The sequence below is a fragment of the Pleurodeles waltl genome, chromosome 10, assembly GCF_031143425.1.
Source record: "Pleurodeles waltl isolate 20211129_DDA chromosome 10, aPleWal1.hap1.20221129, whole genome shotgun sequence".
Lineage (NCBI taxonomy): Eukaryota > Metazoa > Chordata > Amphibia > Caudata > Salamandridae > Pleurodeles > Pleurodeles waltl.
Genome location: NC_090449.1, coordinates 10,437,405 through 10,463,665, shown reverse-complemented (window position 1 = coordinate 10,463,665; position 26,261 = coordinate 10,437,405). Strand labels below are relative to the sequence as shown.

Below are 26,261 nucleotides of genomic sequence, written 5' to 3'. Positions count from 1 at the left end.
TGTATCTGCACACCACCCTCTGTCCACCACAGACTGTATCCGCCCTCCTCACACCATCCCCTGTCCACCACAGACTGTATTGGTCCTCCTCACACCACCCCCTGTCCACCACAGACTGTATCTGTCCTTCTCACACCACCCCCTGTCCACCACACGCTGTATCTGTCCCTGTCCACCACACACTGTATCTCTCCTTCTCACACCTCCCCTTGCCCACCACAGACCGTATCTGCCCCTCTCTGCTCTGCCTCTCGTCTCTCTGTCTCCGCCTTTCATCACACGCTTTGTCTCCCCATACTCTCCTCTGTCCGTATTGGGCTCGGTCTCTCGTCCCGTCACCCTGTCCATGTCTTCTTCACGAGCGCCCTCATTTTTCGGTCGTGCCGTCCATTCCTGATAGGATCTGTCATGCTACAGTGCATAGCGCCTAGACATCTGGAGCTATACTTGTGGCGCTCTACCACTACACACATGGTAGCACAGTGGGGGCGTATCCGGTTCGGTCAGACACCCTGGGTGTATGTTGCAGGCTGAGGGAGGGGTGGTCGAGTGACAGGCACATGGGCGCTGCATGGCAGACTTCTGTGAGAGGCGCTACAGAGCCAGGTATGTCCAGACTGACGAGAGGCTGCAGGGGCTGGGGCACATCCAGTCATGTTTGGCAGCCCCGCCCCCACCACATGGTCCCCCCCCCCCCATTATTGTCAGCAGTTCCTCCTCGGGCCTTCTTCCCGTCGCCATGGTAACGGGAGGAGAGGGGGCTGGGGAGGCAGAGGCGAGGCCAACACTACAGAGGGTGCAGGAGGGAGAAATAATGAAATAAAAAGCGGTGAGTGTGCAGACTGCGGGAGGAAGAGGAGGGCGGGAGGAGGAAAGGAGGAGGAAGAGGAGGGCGGAGAAGAGGAAGCAGGCGGCGGAGATCACTGCGGGGGCTACCTGCCTGAGGAGACCCGGCCTCCTCCAGCCTCCGTCCATCTGTCCTGCACGAGCCTCAACCAGCCACCGCCAGCCTCCACCAGCCTCTGTCCATCTGTCCTGCACGAGCCTCCGCCAGCCTCCGTCTCTCTGTCCTGCACGAGCCTCCACCAGCCTCCGTCTATCTGTCCTGCACGAGCCTCCACCAGCCTCTGTCCATCTGTCCTGCACGAGCCTCCGCCAGCCTCCGTCTCTCTGTCCTGCACGAGCCTCCACCAGCCTCCGTCTATCTGTCCTGCACGAGCCTCCGCCAGCCTCCGTCTCTCTGTCCTGCACGAGCCTCCACCAGCCTCCGTCTATCTGTCCTGCACGAGCCTCCACCAGCCTCCGTCTATCTGTCCTGCACGAGCCTCCACCAGCCTCGGTCTATCTGTCCTGCACGACTCACAACCAGCCTCCGCCAGCCTCCACCAGCCTCTGTTTATCTGTCCTGCACGAGCCTCCGCCAGCCTCCGTCTCTCTGTCCTGCACGAGCCTCCACCAGCCTCCGTCTATCTGTCCTGCACGAGCCTCCACCAGCCTCTGTCCATCTGTCCTGCACGAGCCTCCGCCAGCCTCCGTCTCTCTGTCCTGCACGAGCCTCCACCAGCCTCCGTCTATCTGTCCTGCACGAGCCTCCACCAGCCTCGGTCTATCTGTCCTGCACGACTCACAACCAGCCTCCGCCAGGCTCTGTCTATCTGTCCTGTACGAGCCTCCGTCCATCTGTCCTGCACGAGCCACAACCAGCCTCCGCCAGCCTCTATCTGTCCTGCACGACCCTCAACCAGCCTCCTCCAGCCTCTGTTTATCTGTTCTGCACGAGCCTCCGCCAGCCTCTGTCCATCTGTCCTGCACGAGCCTTAACCAGCCTCCGCCAGCCTCCGCCCATCTGTCCTGCACGAGCCTCAACCAGCCTTCGCCAGCCTCTGTTTGTCCTGCACGACCCGCAACCAGCCTCCGCCAGCCTCTGTTTATCTGTTCTGCACGAGCCTCCGCCAGCCTCTGTCCATCTGTCCTGCACGAGCCTCCGTCTATCTGTCCTGCACGACCCTCAACCAGCCTCCGCCAGCCTCAGTCCATCTGTCCTGCACGACCCTCAACCAGCCTCCGTCCATCTGTCCTGCAGGAGCCTTAACCAGCCTCCACCAGCCTCCGTCCATCTGTCCTGCAGGAGCCTCCACCCACCTGTCCTTCCCCAGCCTCCCTCGGTGTGACCGGGCGGGAGCCTCGTCTACCTCCCATCCCTCTGTGCCACGGGGGGGACAGAACCTTGTCTGAGGTGGGAGGGGGTGAGCTAAGGTTGATTTGACCAGCACGTGCCAGTGTCTCGAGGGTCCAGAGAGTCACCGGCCTCTACACTTGGGTGACCCCAGGATGTGCCTCGGTGCCAGTTGCGGGCGCAGACCCTAGTGCCTGGAGCCACAAGGTGGCACTGCGGTCTGCCTACCCTGTTTGAGGAAGGCAGACCTCTGGACTGTCATTGTATGCCCTGGTGTTGGCAGAATGATCATGCTCCCTGGCTCCACGGAGGTGCCAGTCCTGCTTGTAGGGTGCCAGCTCTGCTCCCGTGCCAGGCTCCTTAGTAAGGAACTGGCAGTCCGGCCATGATAAGTTCAGTCGTAAGGTGCCCGCATCGGTGCCAGGTGATGCTTACTAGAAGCTCTAGCAGTGGTGCCCCGATGCCTACAGTAGTAGATGTTGGGATTAAGACACTTTTGTAAGGCAAAGGTTTTTAAGACATGGCGTTTGGTGGTCACGGCTTGCTACTTTTACATGGAGTAGGCAAAGGGTCTTTCTTGACACCTACTAAGGCAGATCTTCGTTGACATTGTCCAAGGCGCGGTTGTCATTGGCTTGACTAAGGCAAGGTCTTTGTAGGACAGGAGAAAGGTAGTGTCTTTGTAGGCCTGGAGTAAGCTAGGGGTCTTTGTAGGCCTGGAGTAAGGTAGGGTATTTGTAGACCTGGAGTAAGGTACATTCTTTGTAGGCCTGGAGTAAGGTACATTCTTTGTAGACTTGGAGTAAGATATGGTCTTTGAGTAAGGTAGGGTCTTTGTAGGCTTGGGGTAAGGTAGGGTTTTTATAGGCTTGGAGCTAGATAGGATCTTTGTAGGCTTGGAGTAAGGTAGGGTCTTTGTAGGCTTGGAGTTGGATAGGATCTTTGTAGGCTTGGAGTAAGGTAGGGTCTTTGTAGGCTTGGAGTTTGATAGGATCTTTGTAGACTTGGGGTAAGGTAGGGTCTTTGTAGGCTTGGAGTTGGATAGGATCTTTGTAGACTTGGGGTAAGGTAGTGTCTTTGTAGGCTTGGAGTTGGATAGGATCTTTGTAGGCTTGGAGCTAGATAGGATCTTTGTAGGCTTGGAGTAAGGTAGGGTCTTTGTAGACTTGGAGTTGGATAGGATCTTTGTAGGCTTGGGGTAAGGTAGGGTCTTTGTAGGCTTGGAGCTAGGTAGGATCTTTGTAGGCTTGGAGTTGGATAGGATCTTTGTAGGCTTGGAGTTGGATAGGATCTTTGTACGCTTGGAGGAAGGTATGGTCTTTGTAGGCTTGGAGCAAGTTAGGGTCTTTGTAGGCTTGGAGTAAGGTATGGTCTTCATGATCATGGATTGAGAGAGGTTCCCAGTTGATGTGGGATAAGGTTGGGCTCTTCGTTTACATGTGCTGAGGGTCTGGACAACATCAGTCTTCACTGACACACGGTCCTTTGTTCCCATCAGCCAAGGGCTTGGACTGTGACCGGATCTTCTGTGGCACGTCCTCAGGTGTGTGGACTACTACAACAGCCTTTCTCAGCATGAAGTAAGAAGAGGGCACTTGTTGTGTCTTCGGTTTGGGTAACTGCACAGGTCCTAGCAGTGACTGAGATACCGGTCCTTTGTGGCATAGAGTAATGGACATACTCCTGCGATGCAGTAAGGCACAGGTCTTTGTTGGTGTGGTCGAACTGTCTGTCCATCCCCGGGTCATTGCTGATCCAGAAGAAGGCAGAAGCCACAATCGACCTGAACTAAGGGTAGGGTCCTCATTGCTCAGGACTGAGGCCGTGGTCAGCGTCTCAGGTGTGTTAAGATACTAATCGCCCTTCACACGGACCAAGGTAAGGGTCACTCTACGTAGAGAAATAGGAAATGATCATCACTGGCATGGAGTAGATGCCATTCATACTTGGTGAGGTCAAGGATAAAGGCCAGCAGTGCCATGGAATAAACCAAAGGGAGTTGTGTCGCGGACGAAGGCAAATGACTTACACTGGCATAGACTAAGCTTTCAGTCACCCTTGGTATTGTTTAAGATAAGGGCAGTATTGTCAAGGACTGAGGGAAAGGGTCACGGCATTGACTAAAGCATTGTCATCATTAGTGTGGTCTATGGTGCGGGCGAGCATCGGCAACAACTAAGGGAAAGAGGTCTTTGGCATGGGCTTGGGTAAAGGATCATTGCTGACATGGACTAAAATATTCATCTAAAATATTGATCTTCTTTGGTATAGGCTAAGATAACAGCCAATGCCCGCATGAACTGAGGCGAAGAAGTCTTTGGCATGGTCTAAGATGAAGGATCATCGTTGATATGGACGAAGATGAAGGACCATTGTTGATATGGACCAAGATATAGATCATCGTTGATATGGACCAAGATATCAATCATCAATGATATGGAATAAGATATCGATCATCATTGATATTGACTACGATATCGACCATCATTGATATGGAATAAGATACTGATCATTGTTGATATGGTATAAGATACATATAATCGTCCATATGGACTAAGATATTGATCATCGTTAATATGGACTATCATATCGATCATCATTGATATGGGCTATGATATCGATCGTTGTTGATATGGAATAAGATATCGATCATCGTTGATATGGACTAAGATATCGATCATTGTTCATATGGACTAAGATATCGATCATCGTTGGTATAGTCTAGGATACCGATTATTGTTGATATGGACTAAGCTATCGATCATCATTGATATAGTCCATGATATCGATCATCGTTGATATGGTCTGATATTGATCATTGTTGATGTGGACTTAGATGTCAATCATTGTTGGTATAATGTAAGATATCGATCATCCTTGATAATAGTCCATGCTACCGATCAAAGTGGAGATAGACTAAGATATCAATCATCATTGATATAGTCTATGATATCGATCTTCAGTATAGTCAATTATATCAATCACTGTTGATATGGCTTAAAGTAGGAGCCGACACCAGCATGGACTGAGGCAAAGAAGTCTTTAGCATGGACTTAGATGAAGGATCATCGTTAGTTAGGTCTGGGATGAGGGCCAATGTTGGCATGGAGTGAGTCAATGGATCATTGTTAACATTGTTTTAAAAAATGATGAATGATATGGTCGAAGATAAAAGTCAGCATGCACATGGCCTGAGGCAAAGAGTCTTAGGCATGGACTAAGGCAGAAGATCAGTGTTGGCATGGTCTATGATAAGAGCCGACACACGCATGGCCTGAGGCAAAGAGTCTGAGGCATGGAATAAGGCAGAAGATCAGTGTTGGCATGGTCTTTGATAAGAGCCGACACACGCATGGCCTGAGGCAAAGAGTCTGAGGCATGGACTAAGGCAGAAGATCAGTGTTGGCTTGGTCTTATGATAAGAGCCGACACACGCATGGCCTGAGGCAAAGAGTCTTAGGCATGGACTAAGGCAGAAGATCAGTGTTGGCTTGGTCTATGATAAGAGCCGACACACGCATGGCCTGAGGCAAAGAGTCTGAGGCATGGGCTAAGGCAGAAGATCAGTGTTGGCTTGGTCTATGATAAGAGCCGACACACGCATGGCCTGAGGCAAAGAGTCTGAGGCATGGGCTAAGGCAGAAGATCATCATTCACATGGACTAAGGCAAGGACTTTCATTGGCCAGCACCGAGGTGCCACTCTAGGGTGGCACGAAGCCTCTAGATGTACACGGAAAGGAGCAGCGTGCAGGGTAAGTCCCCATGCTCATGGCATGACCATCCTTTCCCACCTGGCACCAGCTGTGCACATGCATGGGAGAATGAGTGAGGGAGGGAGAGCTTGGAGCCACAGGGGGCCTGCAAGGGGCCTCTGAGGTATGTGGGCAAGAGGAAGCAAATGATGCAGCAAGTAATGAACTAAAGACATGTGTGAGAGGTGAATGAGTGGTGAGATAAAAATAAGGAATGACGTGAGTCATTGGATGAAGAATGGGGAGTGACATGAGTGGGGAAGTGAGTGATGAGATGAAAAATAGGGAGTGACATCAGTTGGGGAGTAAGTGATGAGATGAAGAATGGGGAATGACGTGTCATGAGATGAAGAATGGGGAGTGACGTGAGTCATGAGATGAAGAATGGAGAGTGACATGAGTCGGGGAGTGAGTGACGAGATGAAGAATGGGGAATGGTGCAAGTCAAGGGTGAATGAGTGAAGAGATGAAGAATAAGGAATGATGTGAGTCATGAGATGAAGAATGAGGTGTGACATGAGTGGGGGAGTCAGTGATGAGATGAAAAATAGGGAATGACATGAGTTGGGGAGTGAGTGATGACATGAATGGGGAATGACGTGAGTCATGAGATGAAGAATAGGGAGTGACGCGAGTCATGAGATGAAGAATGGGGAGTGACATGAGTCGGGGAGTGAGTGTTGAGATGAAGAATGGGGAATGGCGCAAGTCAGGGGTGAATGAGTGATGCGATGGAGAATGGGGAGTGACATGAGTTGGGGTGAGAGTGATGAGATAAAGAATAGGGAATGACGTGAGTCATGAGATGAAGAATAGGGAATGACGCGAGTCATGAGATGAAGAATAGGGAGTGACACGAGTCATGAGATGAAGAATGAGGAGTGACATGAATCAGGGGTGAACGAGTCATGAGATGAAGAATGGGGAGTGACATGAATCAGGGGTGAATGAGTGATGAGGGGAAGAATGGGGAGTGACATGAATCGGGTGAGTGAGTGATGAGATGAAGAATGGGGAGTGACATGAATCAGGGGTGCACGAGTGATGAAGAATGCGGAATTACAACACTCGGGATGAATGAGTGAGATGACAAATGGGAGTAGGGAGGGGAGCTTGTGGGGTGGAGGGGGAAATGGAGCTCAGTGAATGACTGAATATATGAAGAAATGAGAGGGGCGAATGAGTGCCTGAAGTGAGGGAATGAGGAAGTACCTCAGTTAAGGGGTGACTATTGAATGGCAGCACATGTATAGCGCCTCATAGCCTCCCAGTGAGTCTGGGCGCGCCTCGGGAAGAGTGCGCTTGGAAAGCTCGCATACGGTTTGACCTCTGAGGGAGATATCTGAGGGTCATTCGGCTTGAAGACGTGCTTCTAGGAGCATGGCATGCACTGCTGCACACGTGTGAAGCGTTGCAGAGAGTGAGGGAGAACAGGCGCTGCACTTGCCACTGTTACACGTCAAAAATCACACCTTCTGTCTGGAGGGTCGACAAGAGCCGGGATTCATGTCCCCGGGCCTGTGGTGGAACCAGTGCTCCAGAGTTAGGTTGTCTGGACAGAGCCGACCCCACTCGCCCGCTCTGATTGCAGGGACCGTTTAACACGAATCAGTGCGCCTAGAAGCAGGACTGAATGATACATGAGTGACGCCACAAGGGAAGGAACAGAACAATTCTTCCCCCCAACCTGTTGTAGGTCAGTCTGTCACTTACCTGTGCCTGAAGGAACTGTGTATGTGAATTGATTAATGAGTGTATGAATGCACGAAAATGCAAGAATACGTGATTAAATCCTTTATCACTCTATTCTTTAGGTGAATTCATTTGTGACTAAAGTATGAAAACGTGACCACATGCATTCTGAAACGAATGGAAGCATGATCCAGTGTTAGTATGCACGTGTAAGTGAAAGTATGGATGAGTGATTAAATGTGTGAATGCATTCAGGAGAGAGTGACCAAGAGCATGTGTGAATGAATGAGAAGAGGGTAAATGGATGGGGAAGGATGTTTCAGTGAAGATCACAAGTGAATGAATGGAAGGGCTCCTGACGTAGTGAATAATGTCTGAATGCATTAATGAGGGAATGACCGAGAGCATGTGTGAATGAATGAGACTGGGGTAAATGGATGGGGGGGGATGGTCCCGTGAAGATCACAAGTGAATTAATGAAAGGGCTCCCCACTTAGTGAATGAATGGGTGGGTTAGGGAAGTAGCAAGGTGAATGAATGTTTGACTGAATGAGTGAGGGTATTAATGGTCACCTTTGTCGTGGTACCACTCCCCGGACCTCCAGCTCAGACCCCATGTAGATGCCTCACCAGCAGGCATAAAGGAGCATTGGCAAATGCAATAGGTCTGTGGTGTGCCTAGTGCAGGCTTGGCCCCGAATGTGTTCTGTACCCCACATACCTCAGCTCAAGGCTGTGTGAGGTGTGTTTTCAGACAATCTGTAATGTTGGGTAGGTGCTGTGCAGAGCACGTGATCTGGCGGTTGTTGTGCTGAGACATGTTTTGTCATGTGATGGTGGCACACGAGTTCTGACATGGACAGAGGAGATGCAGACTTCACAGCCATGATTAATGCTTTCACACTGCGAGGGGGAGGGGCCTGTCCATCAGGGGTTGCCAGCTTCCCGGGACCTTGTGGACATCTTCTCTGGCTGTCAGATTCCTTCTCTGTTTCTGATACCCAGAGCCTCATCACTCCACATGCATTTGGAATGTGTAAGTCTCCATTTAGTTTACTTACTGATCTGTCACTCTCTGTCACAGGTGAAGCTGGTTCACGTGGACAGCAGATATCAGTCAAAAGGGTTTGCAGGAATGTCAGCAAGTTTCTTGATCAGTGGATTTTCCTTTTGATCTAATCCTTTGTAGGGACCTCAAAGCTTTTATAAGTGATGTGTGGGGGGTAGGAGGGTCTGGCTATGCCGACCCAGGCAATAATCCCCGCCCATTCCCCTAGCCCCGCTCCTCCAGTGTTAGAAGAACAGTGATGAACTCAAAGCCCCGCCCCCTCCCAAGACCTCAAGACACTCCTCCCCCTCTGATAGGGTAAAAATATTTTTATGGTTGACATGTCTGAGGCACATGTTGTGGGCGTTAAAATTGCCGTGATCTACCATGGTTTTCAAGTACTGTTTGGAAAATGACTTGAAACGCCGGAAATGTTTTTTCCATTTATTTCCTCATATTTTATAAACCACCGGAATGTGATGGAGGCTGCATTGTAGATGTTGGAGCCTGAAGGTTAGTTCTTGACTAACCCTCTCCCTAAGGAGTTCTACATTCCCGGTATTCCTACCCGACACTGTGTCTGGTTAAATATCAGGTAGGAAAGGACTGAAAAAAGGGTTAGTTTCCCAGGGGATCCACGCATCCTGAAATTGCATTCATGCATCCTGCATTCATGTATCATGTATTCATGCATCCCTTATGCATGCATCCCGCATTCATGCACCCTTCATTCATGCACCCCGTATTCATGCATCCCACATTCATGTATCCCGTATTCATGCATCCCCTCATTCATACATTCCGTATTCATGCATCCCGTATTCATGTATCCCGGATTCATGCATCCCGTATTCATGTATCCTGGATTCATGCATCCCTCATTCATGCACCCCTCATTCATGCATCATGCATCCCGTATTCATGTATCCCGTATTCATGCCTCCCGTATTCATGCTGCGTCCCGTATTCATGTACCCAGATTCATGCATCCCTCATTCATGCACCTCTCATTCATGCATCATGTATCCCGTTTTCATGCATCCCATATTCATGCATCCCCTCATTCATGCACCCCGTATTCATGCATCACACATTCATGTATCCCGTATTCATGCATCCCCTCATTCATGCATTCCGTATTCATGCATCCCGTATTCATGTATCCCGGATTCATGCACCCTGTATTCATGCATCCCGTATTCATGTATCCTGGATTCATGCATCCCTCATTCATGTACCCTTATTCATGCATCATGCATCCCGTATTCATGTATCCTGTATTCATGCGTCCCGTATTCATGAATCCCGCATTCATGCATCCCGTGTTCATGCGTCCCGTATTCATGCATCCCCTCATTCATGCACCCCGTAGTCATGCATCCCACATTCATGTATCCCGCATTCATGCATCCCGTATTCATGCACCTCGTATTCATGTATCCCGTATTCATGCACCCCGTATTCATGCACCCCGTATTCATGCACCCCCTATTCATGCTTCCTCAAATAGCTGATACAGTATAATTCATTTCAAAAGTAGGAATAACCATGAGGAATTCCCAAAGCAGTGTAGGGGTGGAAGGCAACATCTGGATTTGCTGGTCCAAGGGATCATAATATCAGACCTCACTCCTAGGTTCAGTGCTGCACAAGGGGGAGATGGGGGGCTCCTGGCTTGTTTGGACAGAAGAGTGGAAGGCTATGAATTGATTTCTTCTACTCTTGAAGTTCCTTCGATCTCAGAACTGTCCAGGGTCTTTCCTTCATGTGACATGCACCAGGGGTGTGGAGATGTTATTCTGCTCCTCAGACACAGATGTTGTCTGTGCACATTTCACAGGGAAGGCTGTCTTGTCATCACATCTGGCCCAGAGGTCTCTTGTAGATGGTGAAGATTGAAGGTACCAGGGGGGAGGTCCCCGGGGGGACTCCAAACCCTCACACAATATCTGTTTGACCCTTGATGAAATAATTAGTGTGAGGAGGCATGGAACAACCTTTTCCTGCTAGCTGCTTCATATGCAGGCAGTTAAAATGTTGACTAGCTGTGAGTATTATAAGATGAACTCATTGTAGGTTTTAACGCACTTGACACGTGCATTATGTTTTTTTAAATAACTAAAATGGGCATATTTGCCAATGCTTCGTGAAAATGCATGTGCAGCTACTGACCACCGAAATTCCATGTGTGTGTTACCTGTAACAGGTTCGAGCAGCTGTGTTACAATTAGGTTTTCTTTTACAGTCCGCCTGTAACTGTACGTTCGTGTATCTGGTGTATCTTTTCTGACAGTGCTCGATACAAAGGGGCGTTGAGGCGCTACAGGAGATGGGCCGCACACCAAGGTAGTGTTTGGTGGAGCTCCAAAGTTTGTAGCTAACAAAATAAATCACCGAATCTGCATGTGGTATATGTTATGTGAATATCAAAAGCTGCTGCAATTAGTTTGGCAAACTCGGGAGCCAAGGACGTGCCCTTGACCGTTCCTTTTAATAACATACAGCAATACGTTTCTCTTATACGTCCCATTTCAGCACATAACACCTGTAATATGCCTGTTCTTAAACCATGTACACATTTGCTATAAAAGCAAATGACGCATGATTTAGGTATATACCGTCGCACTTTGTACGACCGGACATTTAGCAGTAATGTAAAAACATATCTTTCTGGCTGTGAAGTGATCAGGAATGAAGCCACCCCGCCCCCCTTGAGGGAGCTCTGTATTTTGACTGTAATCGCAGTAAATCACGTCACTCCCTTATCTTACCTGTGCTGCTGTCAGGAAAGGCTCTGTTTGCAAGCCTCGGCCCACGTCAATATAAGATTCTGAGTTGGGGCTTGAAGAGTATCACACCTACTCCCTAAAAGTGTTTTTCTACATCTCCTGTGCCTTCATTCAGTCCTGCGGGTGTCAGATGTTAGTAATGAATCCTGCCCTTCTTATAACCTACTTCAGTGGATTAAAGATGCGCAGCTAACATCTGTACAGGGCCTTCAAGTCACTGGTTCAGAATGATTCACACGGTCAGCTCAGGCTCTCATCCTTCCAAAGTCAATACAATCAGTGCCAGTTTAAGCTGGCTAGTAACAACCCCACAACCAAAACACTCTTTTGAATTGCTTTGGGTAAAAATGCGCTCTAAAGAGTACACACTTTATGGAATTTTCGAAGTTTTAACCAAAGCATGTAGGGTCACCCCACTACCCAGGACAGACAGCCTCTCCTCTTTGAGGTCTGGCTACAGAAAGCAAGGGGTACATGCCTGGGGACCCTCTGCATCATGTGCACTGACACTGGAAGTGTGCGGGGGCACTGGCAGGAGAGGAGAGGAAGGGACCAGGCACTTACACAGCTTAACTGAGCTCCCAGAGCACCCCATTCCAGGTACCTGCAAGCAAAAGCGCTACATAGCGCCGAGTGAGCACCGGCCTGAGCGCAGTCAGCTTTCTAGGGAGGCAGAGCACAGGAAGGATATCAAAGGGCCCAAACAATGAAGAGAAAAAGACACCCCCCCTACCCGAGTCCTCATCACTGACAGTCATGACAGCAGGGGCTCTAGGACATGGCTTTGTTTGATGACGTCAGCAGGGGTTTCCAGACCTCTGGTGACGTCGTTCACCCTTTTAAAAAGTGGGGCTTGCGACTAAGGTAGAGTGACCCAGGAAGCAATCAGAATAACCCTTGACCTCACCCATCCCGCACAATGGGGTCAAAGTGCAATGGGAGAGAATTCTCAATCCTTCTGGGAAACAGTTGAAAATGTGAAATAGGAGACGTCATCACAGGAAGAGTCTGCAAAACCTGTGACAGTGAAAGGGAAGCCTGATGGAGGCAGGGTCCCCGCCGCCGGAAGGGGCAGGGCCCTAGACTGGTGAAGAGAGCTCCCTCTCACCTCGGCTTGTGGTCATGAAAAGCCAAACACTCCTCAGGTGTTTCTCGGATTCTTGTGGTCGAACTTTCCCAAGACACAGGAACAAACTCTGGTTCCACAACTTCCGGAAGCGCCTGGGTGAGGCTGGGAGCCAAGTTTCAACCAACAGTGGTGTGTCAGGGCACTGCTGCCAAGAGGAAGTCCCAGACTGGAGCAGTTTGGTGGGGATGGTGCCATGTCCTGGCCTGGGCCTTGCATCTCTAGACCTCCAGCGGTCTCGAAGAGACTTCAGAGTGGGCTGTCGCCTTGTCCTTCTCCCAAGGACCAGAGGAGCTCCATAGCTCCCAGGCACTGCTGCCAAGAGGAAGTCCCAGACTGGAGCAGTCTGGTGGGGATGGTGCCATGTCCTGGCCTGGGCCTTGCATCTCTAGACCTCCAGCGGTCTCGAAGAGACTTCAGAGTGGGCTGTCGCCTTGTCCTTCTCCCAACGACCAGAGGAGCTCCAGAGCTCCCAGGCACTGCTGCCAAGAGGAAGTCCCAGGCTGGAGCAGTCTGGTGGGGGTGGAGCCATGTCCTGGCCTGGGCCTTGCATCTCTAGACCTCCAGCAGTCTCAAAGAGACTACAGAGTGGGCTGTCGCCTTGTCCTTCTCCCAAGGACAAGAGGAGCTCCATAGCTCCCAGGCACTGCTGCCAAGAGAAAGTCCCAGGCCGGAGCAGTCTGGTGGGGATGGAGCCATGTCCTAGCCTGGGTCTTGCATCTCTAGACCTCCAGCGGCCTTGAAGAGACTACAGAGTGGGCTGTCGCCTTGTCCTTCTCCCAAGGGCCAGAGGGGCTCCATGGCTCCCAGACACTGCCTCACAGGCTTCCAGGCATTAGATCTGCTTGTAGACAGGCAACTCCTGGCTTCATATGTTTCTGCAGAGGATCACACTGTTACTGGTCAACACGAAGCCATCTTCGCTCATGCATGTGATTAGGCAGGGAACAAGCTCTTGAGAAGGGGAGAGGAGCTGACATTTGTAGGGCATTCCAACCCCAAAGTAGCCAGTAGAGGGGTTTGGCTGGCTGGAGACCCACCCAACTTCTTAGAAATCTTTCGTGGGAATTTGCTTTAAGCTGCCCAGATGTCTTGTCCCTGACCTTGTCTGTTCACAGTCACCTCCTCCAAACTTCCTGTTTAGCTGCTCACCGACCCCCTTTGAGGTCAAACATACCAGACACCCCTAGCAGTCTAAGTCCAGCTGTGGCCGAGCACGAGCGTACAGTGGGTTTCAGGCACGCCCCTTGCTTTCCATTGGTTGGCGTTATTGTCACTCTTTTCTACTTCCTTCTTCGATAACTTGCCCTGGTCATCTTGTGCGTGTTCTTCCATTCAGCGTACCCACTTTACTTGTGTATTTCCACTGCTCATTTCCAGAGAAAACTACTTTTGTGCTTAAACGCTTCTTGAGAGTGCATTTGTTTTCCATCTGTCTCCCTCGTGTGCTGCTTTCTCCCCCTCCCCCTCCATATTGCTCTCTCCCATCCATCTGCCTTTCCTCCCCTGCACTGCTCTCTCATTTCCTTTAGCTTATAAGCACTCCACGAAAGCATGTGTTTTTCAGCTTTCTCCCTCGTGTGCTGCTTCTCCTCCTCCATATTGCTCTCATTTCCTTTTGCTTATACGCACTCCTCGAGTGCATGTGTTTTTCAGCTTTCTCCCTTGTGTGCTTCTCTCTCGCCGTCTCCTCAGTGTTGCTCTCTGTCATCCATGTGCTTTCTTCCGCCCAGGTCCATGTGCATCACTGCTCCATGTTGCTCTCTCTCGCCCTTGTGCCTCGTGGTTTTCTCGTGTTCTCACTCTCTTGTGCTCCCCCCTTGGGTGCTGCCACAAGGACCCCTCAGTGGAATGATGCAGCTTCCATCCTGCCATAAAAAACATCTAAAAGTCTATTATTTTGACCATGCAGCACAGTCACATTCCTGTACAGCAGCAGCAAATGCAGAGCAGTAGGGCCTATTGACTGCACTGGCTTCTTGGGTCTGGAATGAAAGAGCAGCTGCTGTAAGAGCTTTATAATACACCTAAATCTGGCTTTCAGTCAGCCCCTTCAGCCATTGGCTTATTAGGATCCGCCTCTTTCAGCGAGTGGCTAGAGAAACCGCCAGTCGTAGGTTAGATCAGCCCAGAGCAATATGTCTGTCTCACTTTCATACTATTGGCTGTTTGGTGTGCCTGTCCACCTGCTGCACAGGGCTCCCATTGCAATGCACAAGGGGCTACTTTTCGTATGAAAAATACATTCAGACATTCCACCTTTCCTCATACTGCGTTCCTTGAATGCACTGGGTATATAAAGACCTTTACTTTACTGCAGCAGGCATTGCTAATACCACCCCTACGATATTAATACTGGCACAAATACCATCACAAGAATACCACCCCACCTGCACTGCTAGAGGGAGGCATCCACTGTCCCTGTCTGCCTGCCTCATGTGGTAAACAAACTCATGAGTAAAAAATACAGACTTTGGCCCTCATTACAACCCTGGCGGTCAAAGATCACCAGGGCTGTTTTGGAGGTTGCACCGCCAACAGGCTGGCGGTGCAAACTTGCATATTACGACTGTGGCGGAAGCGCCGCGGTGGCACTGACGGAACCGGCGGTTTTCCGCCACATTGGTCCTGGCGGTTCTCTGCCACGTTGGTCCCGGCGGATTTAATCCTCCAGGCCTAGGGGATTACGAGTCCCCCTACCGCCAGCCTTTTCATGGTGGTAGGAACCGTCATGGAAAGGCTGGTGGAAAGGGGAGTTGCGGGCCCATGCCTTTGGCATGGGCAGTGCAGGGGCCCCCTAGCACGGCCCCATAACGCTTTTCACTGTCTGCACAGCAGACAGTGAAAAGCGCGATGGGTGCAACTGCACCCGTCGCACGGCCGCAACACCGCCGGCTCCATTTGGAGCCGGCGGTGTTGCGGCCGACATAACTAGGTTTCCGCCCGCCGGCCCAGTGGGGATGTCATAATGGCCACTGCGGGAGTGCGGGCACATTGGCGGCCGCACAGTGGTTACAACTTGCCGGGCGGCGGTTGCCACCCGCCAAAGTTGTAATGAGGGCCATGGAACGCCCTCTTCATCCATTGGTCTGTGCGAGTGTCAATCATATTTCACTTCTCCCACCACAGCACAGGGCAGGGGTCAGCCCACTTCAGCCAATAGCTGTCTTGCCCTGTGAGTGGCAGCATTTTGCATGATCACTTGTGCACATCTGTGTAAACGGAAGTGATCTCCACTGCCAGGGCTCATGGAGCAACACTTTTTTCTTTCCAATTCTATCCTTTTTACAATTTACCTCCCAGACAGCGCATGCTGTCTGTTGTTACAAAGACCTACTGTCAGCTAACAGTGGGCTTAGAGCCAGCCCATTGCTTACCATTGGTTGTCTTTACTGTCACTCTCATTTGCTTGCTTTGTATTCGTTATCTTGTGTGAGCTTTCTTTCCTCTTGTTTGTCCCTCTCCTGGAGCCTGGACGTGTCACTCATGTCCTTTGACTGCTTGCTTTTCAAGCACTGTTTTGTTCTTTCAAGTTAAGCACTACAAAGGAGTGCATTTGTTTTCCAGCTCACTCCCTCATGTTTGGCTCTCTGTGGTGGCGTAACAATAGCCCCCGTAGTCCCCTCGGTGCAGGGTGGCCCGAGCTTCAGTGGGCCCCTTCAGGACGCTGTACGGCCAGTGGTCCCATGGCCTGAGAGCCCTTGACTGGTTCCAAAGCGTGAAGGGCTCCATCCTTTTATTTTGGTGTGGGGGGGGCGGGTGAAAGTGGTTCTATTGGAATTAGCATGGCAGATTTAAAGTAGGATGCTAAACGGCAACATTTTCATTTTTTGCTGCAGATCGAGGAAGAAGGTAAATATAAGTGCTTTAGTTGAATGTCGGCCACTGGGATTATAAATCAGGAAAAAAAGAAATTATGAGGCAGGGTTGAGCAATTTATGTGGCAAGAAAAGTCCAGTTACGAATTTACAAAGTCAATAGCTGTAACTCAAGCACATGTGAGACCTATTGCATTGCCAATGCTTGTTTTAAACATTTTTTTCCATAGTCATACTACACGGATCATCAGGGATGCTGTACAACATTGCTAAAAACCGTTGGCACAGCCAACAGGTCCCAAAGGCAAGACCTATTGGCTTTGCCAATGCTTGTTTATTGTTGTAGATCTCCTTTTGTCTTTAAACTTTCCTTTCAAGTCACAGTCAATTAAAGCCAATAGTAGTTTTTCTCTTCACCAAGTTAAGTTGTAAGGGCCCCTGCCACATATGAATCCCCATACTATTCTATTAAGACAAGTGATGGTCAGTTTTAGATTTTTTTTCAGTTAAACGTTTTTGTATTCTTCAAATTTTTGTGGCGTACGCTTGGAAAATAAATAATGATTAGTCCAGCATGCTAAGGTAAAACCTATTGATTTCGCCAATGCTTTTTGTTCTAGGCAGTGATGTATCGAGGTTGAAGGTTAGAAATTACCTTGGTCTGTTGCCATTCCATGCAGGGATATCACGTGATAGAACAGGGACACCAGTTGCTCATGTTTTTTCTGCATGAATTCATACAGTGAGAAGGAAGGATATAAATGCCTTTGATTTCTTAATTTCGCCTATATGACTTTGCATGGTCCATCTGCTATGATATGTACTGTTACCTTAGAGTTGGCTTAGAGCCCGCCAGTTATTTCCTATTTGTTGGCTTCATTGTCACTCAAATTAGTTTGCTTTTTATTTGTTAGCGGGTGTGGGCTTTACTTCCTCTTCTTGTGCGTTTCTCTCCCCTGAAGCATGGATGCATTACTGTGCCCTGACACAGATCACCATTTGGGGCACTATTTTTTTTTGTTTAAGCACTCTACTAGGGTGCATGTGTTTCCAGCTGTCCTTGTAGTGTGCTTCTCTTCCCCTTTCTGGCTGCTCTCTCTTGCTCATGTTGTTCTCCCACCACAACATACATGATGTGTTCTCCCTCATCTGTTCCACCCCGCCGCATTGTTTTCTCACCTGTGTCAGCAAATAAAAAGAAAAAAACAGCTGCATCATTTTGTAGGTTCACACATGCCTGGTTCACGTGCCTGCAAAATGATGCAATGGGCATTTTTCTTTAGCCATGAGGCACAGCATCAGGGTTACTGTAGAGCATAGCTCAAACACACTGACAAAGCCAGTAGGTCCAAAGGTGAGACTTATTGGTGTCTGGTAATAGCCAAGACCCTTTAATTTTACTAAAATTATGTAAACAATTTACCTACTTATACGGGCTTTTAGCCAGCCAGCTTCAGCCTTTGATCTTTTGATATCAGTCACATTTTTGTTCCACCCACCACAGACAGCATAGGGATGGGGGTCAGCCCACTTCAGCCATTGGCCGACTTCATTGCTAGAGACGGAATTCTGCTCTTTCACAAGGATCACGTCCCCTCACAAAGTAGTTTAATTCAGTTCCAGGGATTACTGTGGCAAAGTGGTTTCATGAGACCAAAAAGCACACACACCATTTAAGCAATGTTGTTAGGCTCCCCAAAAAATAAAGACATTGACAGGGCCAAAAAGCCTATTGTCTTTGCAAATGCTTGTTTAGCATGCAGTGGTGGAGAGGCATGAGAGGACACAAACGCCTGTGATCTGAAATTAGGTCCGGCCTGTGAAGTTGCATTAGCGCTATAGCCAGACCATGTTTTTCCTAGAAATCCATACACTCACACTATATACATCCACAGAGGGGCTTTTATCAGCGCGCATCATCCATTGGTGGGGTACACCTGAGATTGACATTTGGTTCCACCCACCACAGAGTGCAGCATGGGCCAGTGGCTTCACCTACTTTACCCATTGGCTTCCTTCACTTTGAGTGACTGTAGAGAGCCTGTGCACATTGTGAACATCCACCTAAAAGTAGTTCCATTTCATAAGCCCAGTTAGGTGATAATTCATTTTCATGGCAGTTCTAAAGGGGCTACAGTGGCATTTTAACCCCGTAGCTGGTCTGATTGCCTCGTCAGGTGGTGATTTATTCTTCTCTCCTTTAGTAATAATAATAATAAAATAGATGGTGCAGCTGAAAGGCTTGGTATTTAAAAAGCATCACTAGAAACCCGGCCACATTAGTGAATGTTTTTAACTTAGAAGGTTTATTGCAAGTTCTTGGTGGCCTCGTCGCATGTTTTTATTTTTTTCTGTTTATTTTTGTGTCCTGTGCTTCAAATAAAAAATAAAAAAAGCTATCCATCGAGCCAGCTTGCTAGTTCCTGTTTTCTATGCAGTGTTACCGTGACATAGCATTGAAATGCCTGTGGTCCTTAGTCCGTGCAGTGATACAGTGAGATTGGAGGTTGGAGATGTCTGTGGTCAGTTTTCATTCCCTGCAGCGTGCACTGAGGTGGTTGTGTATTATTCCTTTCAGTTTGCAGTGAGGTGGGTTATGTATTATTCCCTGCAGAGTGCAGTGCAGTGGGTTATGTATTATTCCCTGCAGTGTACAGTGAGGTTGGTTATGTATTATTCCCTGCAGTGTGCAGTGGGATGGGGTTACATATTATGCCTTGCAGCATGCAGTAAGATGTGCTATGTGTTATTCCCTGCAGCTTGCAGTGAAGTGGGTTATGTATTATTCCCTGCAGCGTGCAGTGAGGTGGGGTATGTATTATTCCATGCAGTTTGCACTGAGGTGTGTTATGTATTATTCCCTGCAGAGTGCAGTCCTGTGGGTGATGTATTAATCCCTGCAGCGTACAGTGAGGTGGATTATGTATTATTCCCTGCAGTTTGCAGTGAGGTGGGTTACATATTACTGCCTGCAAAGTCCAGTGAGGTTTATTATTCCCTGCAGCATGCAGTGAGGTGGGTTATGTATTATTCCCTGCTGTTTCCAGTGAGATGAGTTATGTATTATTCCCTGCAGTGGTTGGTTATATAATATTCCATGCAGTTTCAACTGAGGTGGGGTATGTATTATTTCCTGCACCATGCAATGAGGTGGGTTATGTATTATTCCCTGCAGCGTGAAGTGAGGTGGGTTCCATATTACTGCCTGCAGAGAGCAGTGAAGTGTATTATTCCCTGCAGCATGCATTGTGGTGGGTTATGCATTATTCCCTGTAGTGTACAGTGAGGTGAGGTATGTATTATTCCATGAAGAATGCAGTGAGGTGGGTTATTTATTATTCCATGCAGTTTGCAGTGAGATGGGTTATGTATAATTACCTGCAAAGTACAGTGAGGTGAGTTATGTATTATTCCCTGCAGCATGCAGTGAAGTGGGTTATGTATTATTTCCTGCAGCGTGCAGTGAGGTGGGTTAAGTATCATTCCCTTCTGTTTGCAGTGAGGCGAGTTATGTAATGTTCCTTGCAGTGAGGTGGGTTATGTATTATTCACTGCAGAGTGCAGTGAGGTGGGTTATGTATTATTCCCTGCAGTTTGCAGTGAGGTGAGTTATGTAATGTTCCTTGCAGTAAGGTGGGTTATGTATTATTCCCTGCAGCTTGCAGTGAGGTGGGCCATGTATTATTCCCTGTGGAGTGCAGTGAGGTGGGTTATGTATATTCCCCGCAGCGTGCAGAGAGGTGGGTTATGTATTATTTCCTGCAGAGTGCAGTGAGATTGGTTATGTATTATTCCCAGCAGCATTTAGTGAAGTGGGTTATGTATTCTTCCCTGCGGCGTGCAGTGAGGTGGGTTACATATTATTCCCTGCAGCGTGCAATGTGGTCGGTTCTGTATTATTCCCTGCAGATTCCAGTGAGGTAGATTATGTATTCTTTCCTGCAGTCTGGTGGGTTCTGTATTATTCTTCGCAGCGTGCAGTGTGGAGGGCTAAGTATTATTCCCTGCAGCTTGCAGTGAGGTGGGTTATGTATTATTAAATGCAGTGTGCTGTGAGGTGGGTTGTGCAGTATTCCCTTTAGCTTGCAGTGGAGTGGGTTATGTATTATTCCCTGCAGTTTGCAGTGAGATGGGTTATGTATAATTAACTGCAACATACAGTGAGGTGGGTCATGTATTGTTTCCTGCAGCATGCAGTGATGTGGGTTATGTATTATTCCCTGCAGCGTGCAGTGAGGTGGGTTATGTATCATTCCCTGCTGTTTGTAGTGAGATGAGTTATGTATAATTAACTGCAACGTACAGTGAGGTGGGTCATGTATTGTTTCCTGCAGCATGCAGTGAGGTGGGTAATGTATTATTCCCTGCAACGTGCAGTGAGATGTGTTATATATCATTCTCTGCTGTTTGTTGTGAGATGAGTTATGTATTATTCACTGCAGTGTGCAGTGAGGTGGATAATGTATTATTCCCTGCAGTTTGCAGTTAGGTGGCTATGTAATGTTCCTTTCAGTGAGGTGTGTTATGTATTATTCAATGCAGCTTGCAGTGAGGTGGGTCATGTATTATTCCCTGCAGAGTGCAGTGAGGTGGGTTATGTATTATTCCATGCAGTGAGGTGGGTTATGTATCATTCCCTGCAGCGTGCAGTGAGGTGGGTTATGTATTATTCCCTGCAGTGTGCAGTGAAGTGGGTTAAGTATTATTCCCTGCAGAGTGCAGTGAGATGGGTTATGTATTATTCCCAGCAGCATTTAGTTAAGTGAGTTGTGTATTCTTCCCTGTGGCGTGCAGTAAGGTGTGTTATGTATTATTCTCTGCAGCATGCAGTGATGTGCGTTATACATTATTCACTGCAGCGTGCAATGAGTTGGGTTACATATTGTTACCTGCAGCGTGCAATGTGATCGGTTCTGTATTATTCCCTGCAGTTTTCAGTGAGGTAGATTATGTATTCTTCCCTGCAGTGTGGTGGGTTCTGTATTATTCCTTGCAGCGTGCAGTGTGGTGGGTTATGTATTATTCCCTGCAGCTTGCAGTGAGGTGGTTTATGTATTATTCACTGCAGTTTGCAGTGAGGTGGGTTTTGCAGTGTCCCCTTCAGTTTGCAGTGAGGTGGGTTATGTATTATTCACCACAGTTTGCAGTGAGGTGGGTTATGTAACATTACCTGGAACGTACAGTGAGGTGGGTTATGTATTATTCCCTGCAGCGAGGTGGGTTATGTATAATTCTCTGCAGCGTGCAGTGAGGTAGGTTATGTATCATTCCCTGCGGCGTGCAGTGAGGTGAGTTAAGTAATATGCCTTGCAGTGAGGTAGGTTATGTATTATTCCCTGCAGCTTGCAGTGAGATGGGTTACATATTACTGCCTGCAGAGTGCAGTGAGGTGTATTATTCCCTGTAGCTTGTATTGAGGTGGATTATGTATTCTTCCCTGTAGCATGCACTGAGATCGTTCTGTATTATTCCCTGCATCATATAAAGAGGTGGGTTATGTATTCTTCCCTTTGGTGTGCAGTGAGGTGGGTCACATATTATTCCATGCAGCGTGCAGAGTGGTGGGTTCTGTATTATTCCCTCCAGTTTCTAGCGAGGTTAATTATGTATTCTTCCCTGCAGCACGCAGTGAGGTGGGTTATGTATTATTCCCTCCAGTTTCCAGCGAGGTTAATTATGTATTCTTCCCTGCAGCGTGCAGTGAGGTGGGTTATGTATTATTCCCTCCAGCGTGCAGTGAGGTGGGTTATGTATTCTTCCGTGTACCATGCAGTGAGGTGGGTTAGGCATTCTTCCCTGGATTATGCAGTGAGGTGGGGTATGCAATCTTCCCAGCAGCATGCAGTGAGGTGAGTTATGCATTATTCCCTGCAGCGTGCAGTGAGGTGGGTTATGCATTATTCCCTGCAGTGTGCGGTGAGGTTGATTATGCATTATTCCCTGCAGCGTGCAGTGAGGTAGGTTATGTATTATTCCCTACAGCGTGCGGCGAGGTGGCTTATGCCTTATTCCCTGCAGCATGCCACAAGGTGGGTTATGTGGTATTCCCTGCAGCTTGCGGCGAGGTGGGTTATGTATTAATCCCTTCAGCCTGCGGTGAGGTGGATTATGTATTCTTCCCTGCAGCGTGCGGTGAGGTGGTTTATGTATTATTCCCTGCAGCGTGCGGCTAGGTGGGTTATGTATTATTCCCTGCAGCGTGCAGTGAGTTATGTATTAATTATTTCCTGCAGCTTGCGGTAAGGTGGGTTATGTATTATTCCCTGCAAAGTGCAATGAGGTGGGTCATGTATTATTCACTGGGGCTTGCAGTGAGGTGGGTTATGCATTCTTCCCTGCAGCATGCAGTCAGGTGGGTTATGTATTCTTCCCTGCAGCGTGCGGTCAAGTGGGTTATGTATTATTCCCTGCAGCATGCAGTGAGGTGGGTTACATATTGTTCCCTTCAGTTTGCAGTGAGGTGTGTTATCTAATATTCCCTGCAGCGTGCAGTGAGATGGGTTATGTTTAATTCTCTGCAGCATGCGGTGAGGCGGGTTATGGATTATTCCCTGCAACATGCGGTGAGGTGTGTTATGCATTATTAATCTCTGCAGTGTGTGGTGAGGTGGGTTATGTATTATTCTCTGCAGCATGCAGCGAGGTGGGTTATGTGTTATTCCCTGCAACTTGCAACGAGGTGGGTTATGTATTATTCCCAGCAGCGTACGGCGAGGTGGGTTATGTATTATTCCCTGCAGCTTGTGGTGAGGTGGGTTATATATTATTCCCTGGAGCTTGCAGGGAGGTGGATTATGTATTCTTCCCTGCAGTGTGCAGGCAGGTTGGTTATGTATTCTTCCCTGCAGCATGCAGTTAGGTAGGTTATGTATTATTCCCTGCAGCATGCAGTGAGGTGATTATCTATTATTTCCTGCAGCTCGCGGTGAGGTGGGTTATATAATATTCCCTGCAGCTTGCAGTGAGGTAAGTTATGTATTGTTCCCTGCAGCATGCAGTGAGGTGGGTTATGTATTATTCCCTGCAGCGTGCAGTGAGGTGGGTTATGTATTATTCCCTGGAGCTTGCAGTGAGGTGGGTTATGTATTTTTCCCTGCAGCGTGTGGCGAGGTGTGTTAAGTATTGTTCCCTGCAGCGTGTAGTGAGGTAGCTATGTATTCTTCCCTGCAGCTTGCAGTCAGTTGGTTCATGTATTATTCCCTGCAGCGTGCAGTGAGGTGGGTTATGTATTCTTCCCTGGAGCTTGCAGTGAGGTAGGTTATGTATTCTTCCCTGCAGTGTGTGCTGAGGTGGGTTATGTATTGTTTCCTGCAGCGTGTAGTGAGGTCGGTTATGTATTCTTTCCTGCAGAATGCAGTGAGGTGGGTTATGTATTATTCCCATGCAGAGTGCGGTGAGGTGGGTTATGTATTCTTCCCTGCAGAATGCAGTGAGGTGGGTTCTGTATTATTCCCTGCAGCGTGTGGTGAGGTGGGTTATCTATTGTTTCCTGCAGATTGCGGTGAGGTGGGTTATATATTATTCCCTGCAGCGTGCAGCGAGGTGGGTTATGTATTATTCCCTGCAGCTTGCAGTGAGGTAGGTTATGTATTGTTCCCTGCAGCGTGCAGTGAGGTGGGTTATGTATTGTTCCCTGCAGTGTGCAGTGAGGTAGGTTATGTATTCTTCCCTGCAGCATGCAGTCAGATGGGTTATGTATTATTCCCTGCAGTATGCGGTGAGGTGGGTTATGTATTATTTCCTGCAGCTTGCAGTGAGGTGGGCTATATATTATTCCCTGCAGCTTGCAGTTAGGTAGGTTATGTATTGTTCCCTGCAGCATGCAGTGAGGTGGGTTATGTATTATTCCCTGCGGTGTGCGGTGAGGTGGGTTATGTATTATTTCCTGCAGCTTGCGGTGAGGTGGGTTATATATTATTCCCTGCAGCTTGCAGTGGGGTAGGTTATGTATTGTTCCCTGCAGCGTGCAGTGAGGTGGGTTATGTATTATTCCCTGCAGCGTGTGGTGAGGTGGGTTATGTATTATTCCCTGGAGCTTGCAGTGAGGTGGGTTATGTATTCGTCCCTGCAGTGTGCGGTGAGGTGGGTTATGTATTATTTGCTGCAGCTTGCAGTGCGGTATGTTATGTGTTGTTCCCTGCAGTGTGCAGTGAGGTGGGTTATGTATTATTCCCTACAGCTAGCAGTGAGGTAGGTTATGTATTATTCCCTGCAGTGTGCGGTGAGGTGGGTTATGTATTATTTCCTGCAGCTTGCGGTGAGGTGGGTTATATATTATTCCCTGCAGCTTGCAGTGAGGTAGGTTATGTATTGTTCCCTGCAGCGTGCAGTGAGGTGGGTTATGTATTATTCCCTGCAGCGTGCGGTGAAGTGGGTTATGTATTATTCCCTGCAGCGTGCAGTCGGGTGGGATATGTATTATTCCCTGCAGTGTGCGGTGAGGTGGGTTATGTATTATTTGCTGCAGCTTGCAGTGCGGTATGTTATGTGTTGTTCCCTGCAGTGTGCAGTGAGGTGGGTTATGTATTATTCCCTGCAGCTAGCAGTGAGGTAGGTTATGTATTATTCCCTGCAGCGTGCGGCGAGGTGGGTTATGGTTATTCCCTGCAACGTGCACTGAAGTGGGTTATGTATTCTTCCCAACAGCGTGCAGTGAGGTGGGTTATGTATTATTCCCTGCAGCGTGCGGCGAGGTGGGTTATGTATTATTCCCTGCAGTGTGCAGTGAGGTGGGTTATGTATTATTCCCTGCAGCTTGCAGTGAGGTAGGTTATGTATTGTTCCTTGCAGGCTGCAGTGAGGTAGGTTATGTATTCTTCCCTGCAGCATGTGGCGAGGTGGGTTATGTATTATTCCCTGCAGCGTGCAGCGAGGTGAGTTATATATTATTCCCTGCAGTGTGCAGTGATGTGGGTTATGTATGTTTCCCTGCAACTTGCAGTGAGGTAGGTTATGTATTGTTCCCTGCAGTGTGCAGTGAGGTGGGTTATGTATTCTTCCCAGCAGCGTGCAGTGAGGTGGGTTATGTATTATTCCCTGCAGCGTGCAGTGAGGTGGGTTATGTATTCGTCCCTGCAGTGTGCAGTCAGGTTGGCTATGTATTCTTCCCTGCAGCGTGAAGTCAGGTGGGATATGTATTATTCCCTGCAGTGTGCGGTGAGGTGGGTTATGTATTATTTGCTGCAGCTTGCAGTGAGGTATGTTATGGGTTATTCCCTGCAGTGTGCAGTGAGGTGTGTTATGTATTATTCCCTGCAGCATGCAGTTAGGTGGGTTATGTATTATTCCCTGCAGCATGCAGTGAGGTGATTATCTATTATTTCCTGCAGCTCGCGGTGAGGTGCGTTATATAATATTCCCTGCAGCATGCAGTGAGGTAAGTTATGTATTGTTCCCTGCAGCATGCAGTGAGGTGGGTTATGTATTATTCCCTGCAGCGTGCGGTGAGGTGGGTTATGCATTATTCCCTGGAGCTTGCAGTGAGGTGGGTTATGTATTTTTCCCTGCAGCGTGTGGCGAGGTGCGTTAAGTATTGTTCCCTGCAGCGTGTAGTGAGGTAGCTATGTATTCTTCCCTGCAGCATGCAGTCAGGTGGTTCATGTATTATTCCCTGCAGCGTGCAGTGAGGTGGGTTATGTATTCTTCCCTGGAGCTTGCAGTGAGGTAGGTTATGTATTCTTCCCTGCAGTGTGTGGTGAGGTGGGTTATGTATTGTTCCCTGCAGCGTGTAGTGAGGTAGGTTATGTATTCTTCCCTGCAGAATGCAGTGAGGTGGGTTATGTATTATTCCCTGCAGCGTGCGGTGAGGTGGGTTATGTATTCTTCCCTGCAGAATGCAGTGAGGTGGGTTCTGTATTA

General features: G+C 48.6%; 1 protein-coding gene across 4 annotated transcripts in view; it reads left to right on the top strand.

Annotated features, from left to right (window-relative positions):
• FGD1 (FYVE, RhoGEF and PH domain containing 1) overlaps positions 1-26,261 on the top strand; it is a 226,642-nt gene that overhangs the window by 97,411 nt on the left and 102,970 nt on the right. The window contains exon 1 of one of the 4 annotated variants that reach the window (XM_069209355.1): positions 1,957-5,930. The exons of 2 other annotated variants lie outside the window; for them this stretch is intronic. In XM_069209355.1, the coding sequence (XP_069065456.1) occupies positions 5,903-5,930 (28 nt within the window). In that variant the 5' untranslated portion in view covers positions 1,957-5,902. Of the gene's footprint in view, positions 1-1,956; positions 5,931-26,261 lie in introns of those variants that run through there. One more of the 4 variants, XM_069209354.1, reaches the window with a different exon arrangement.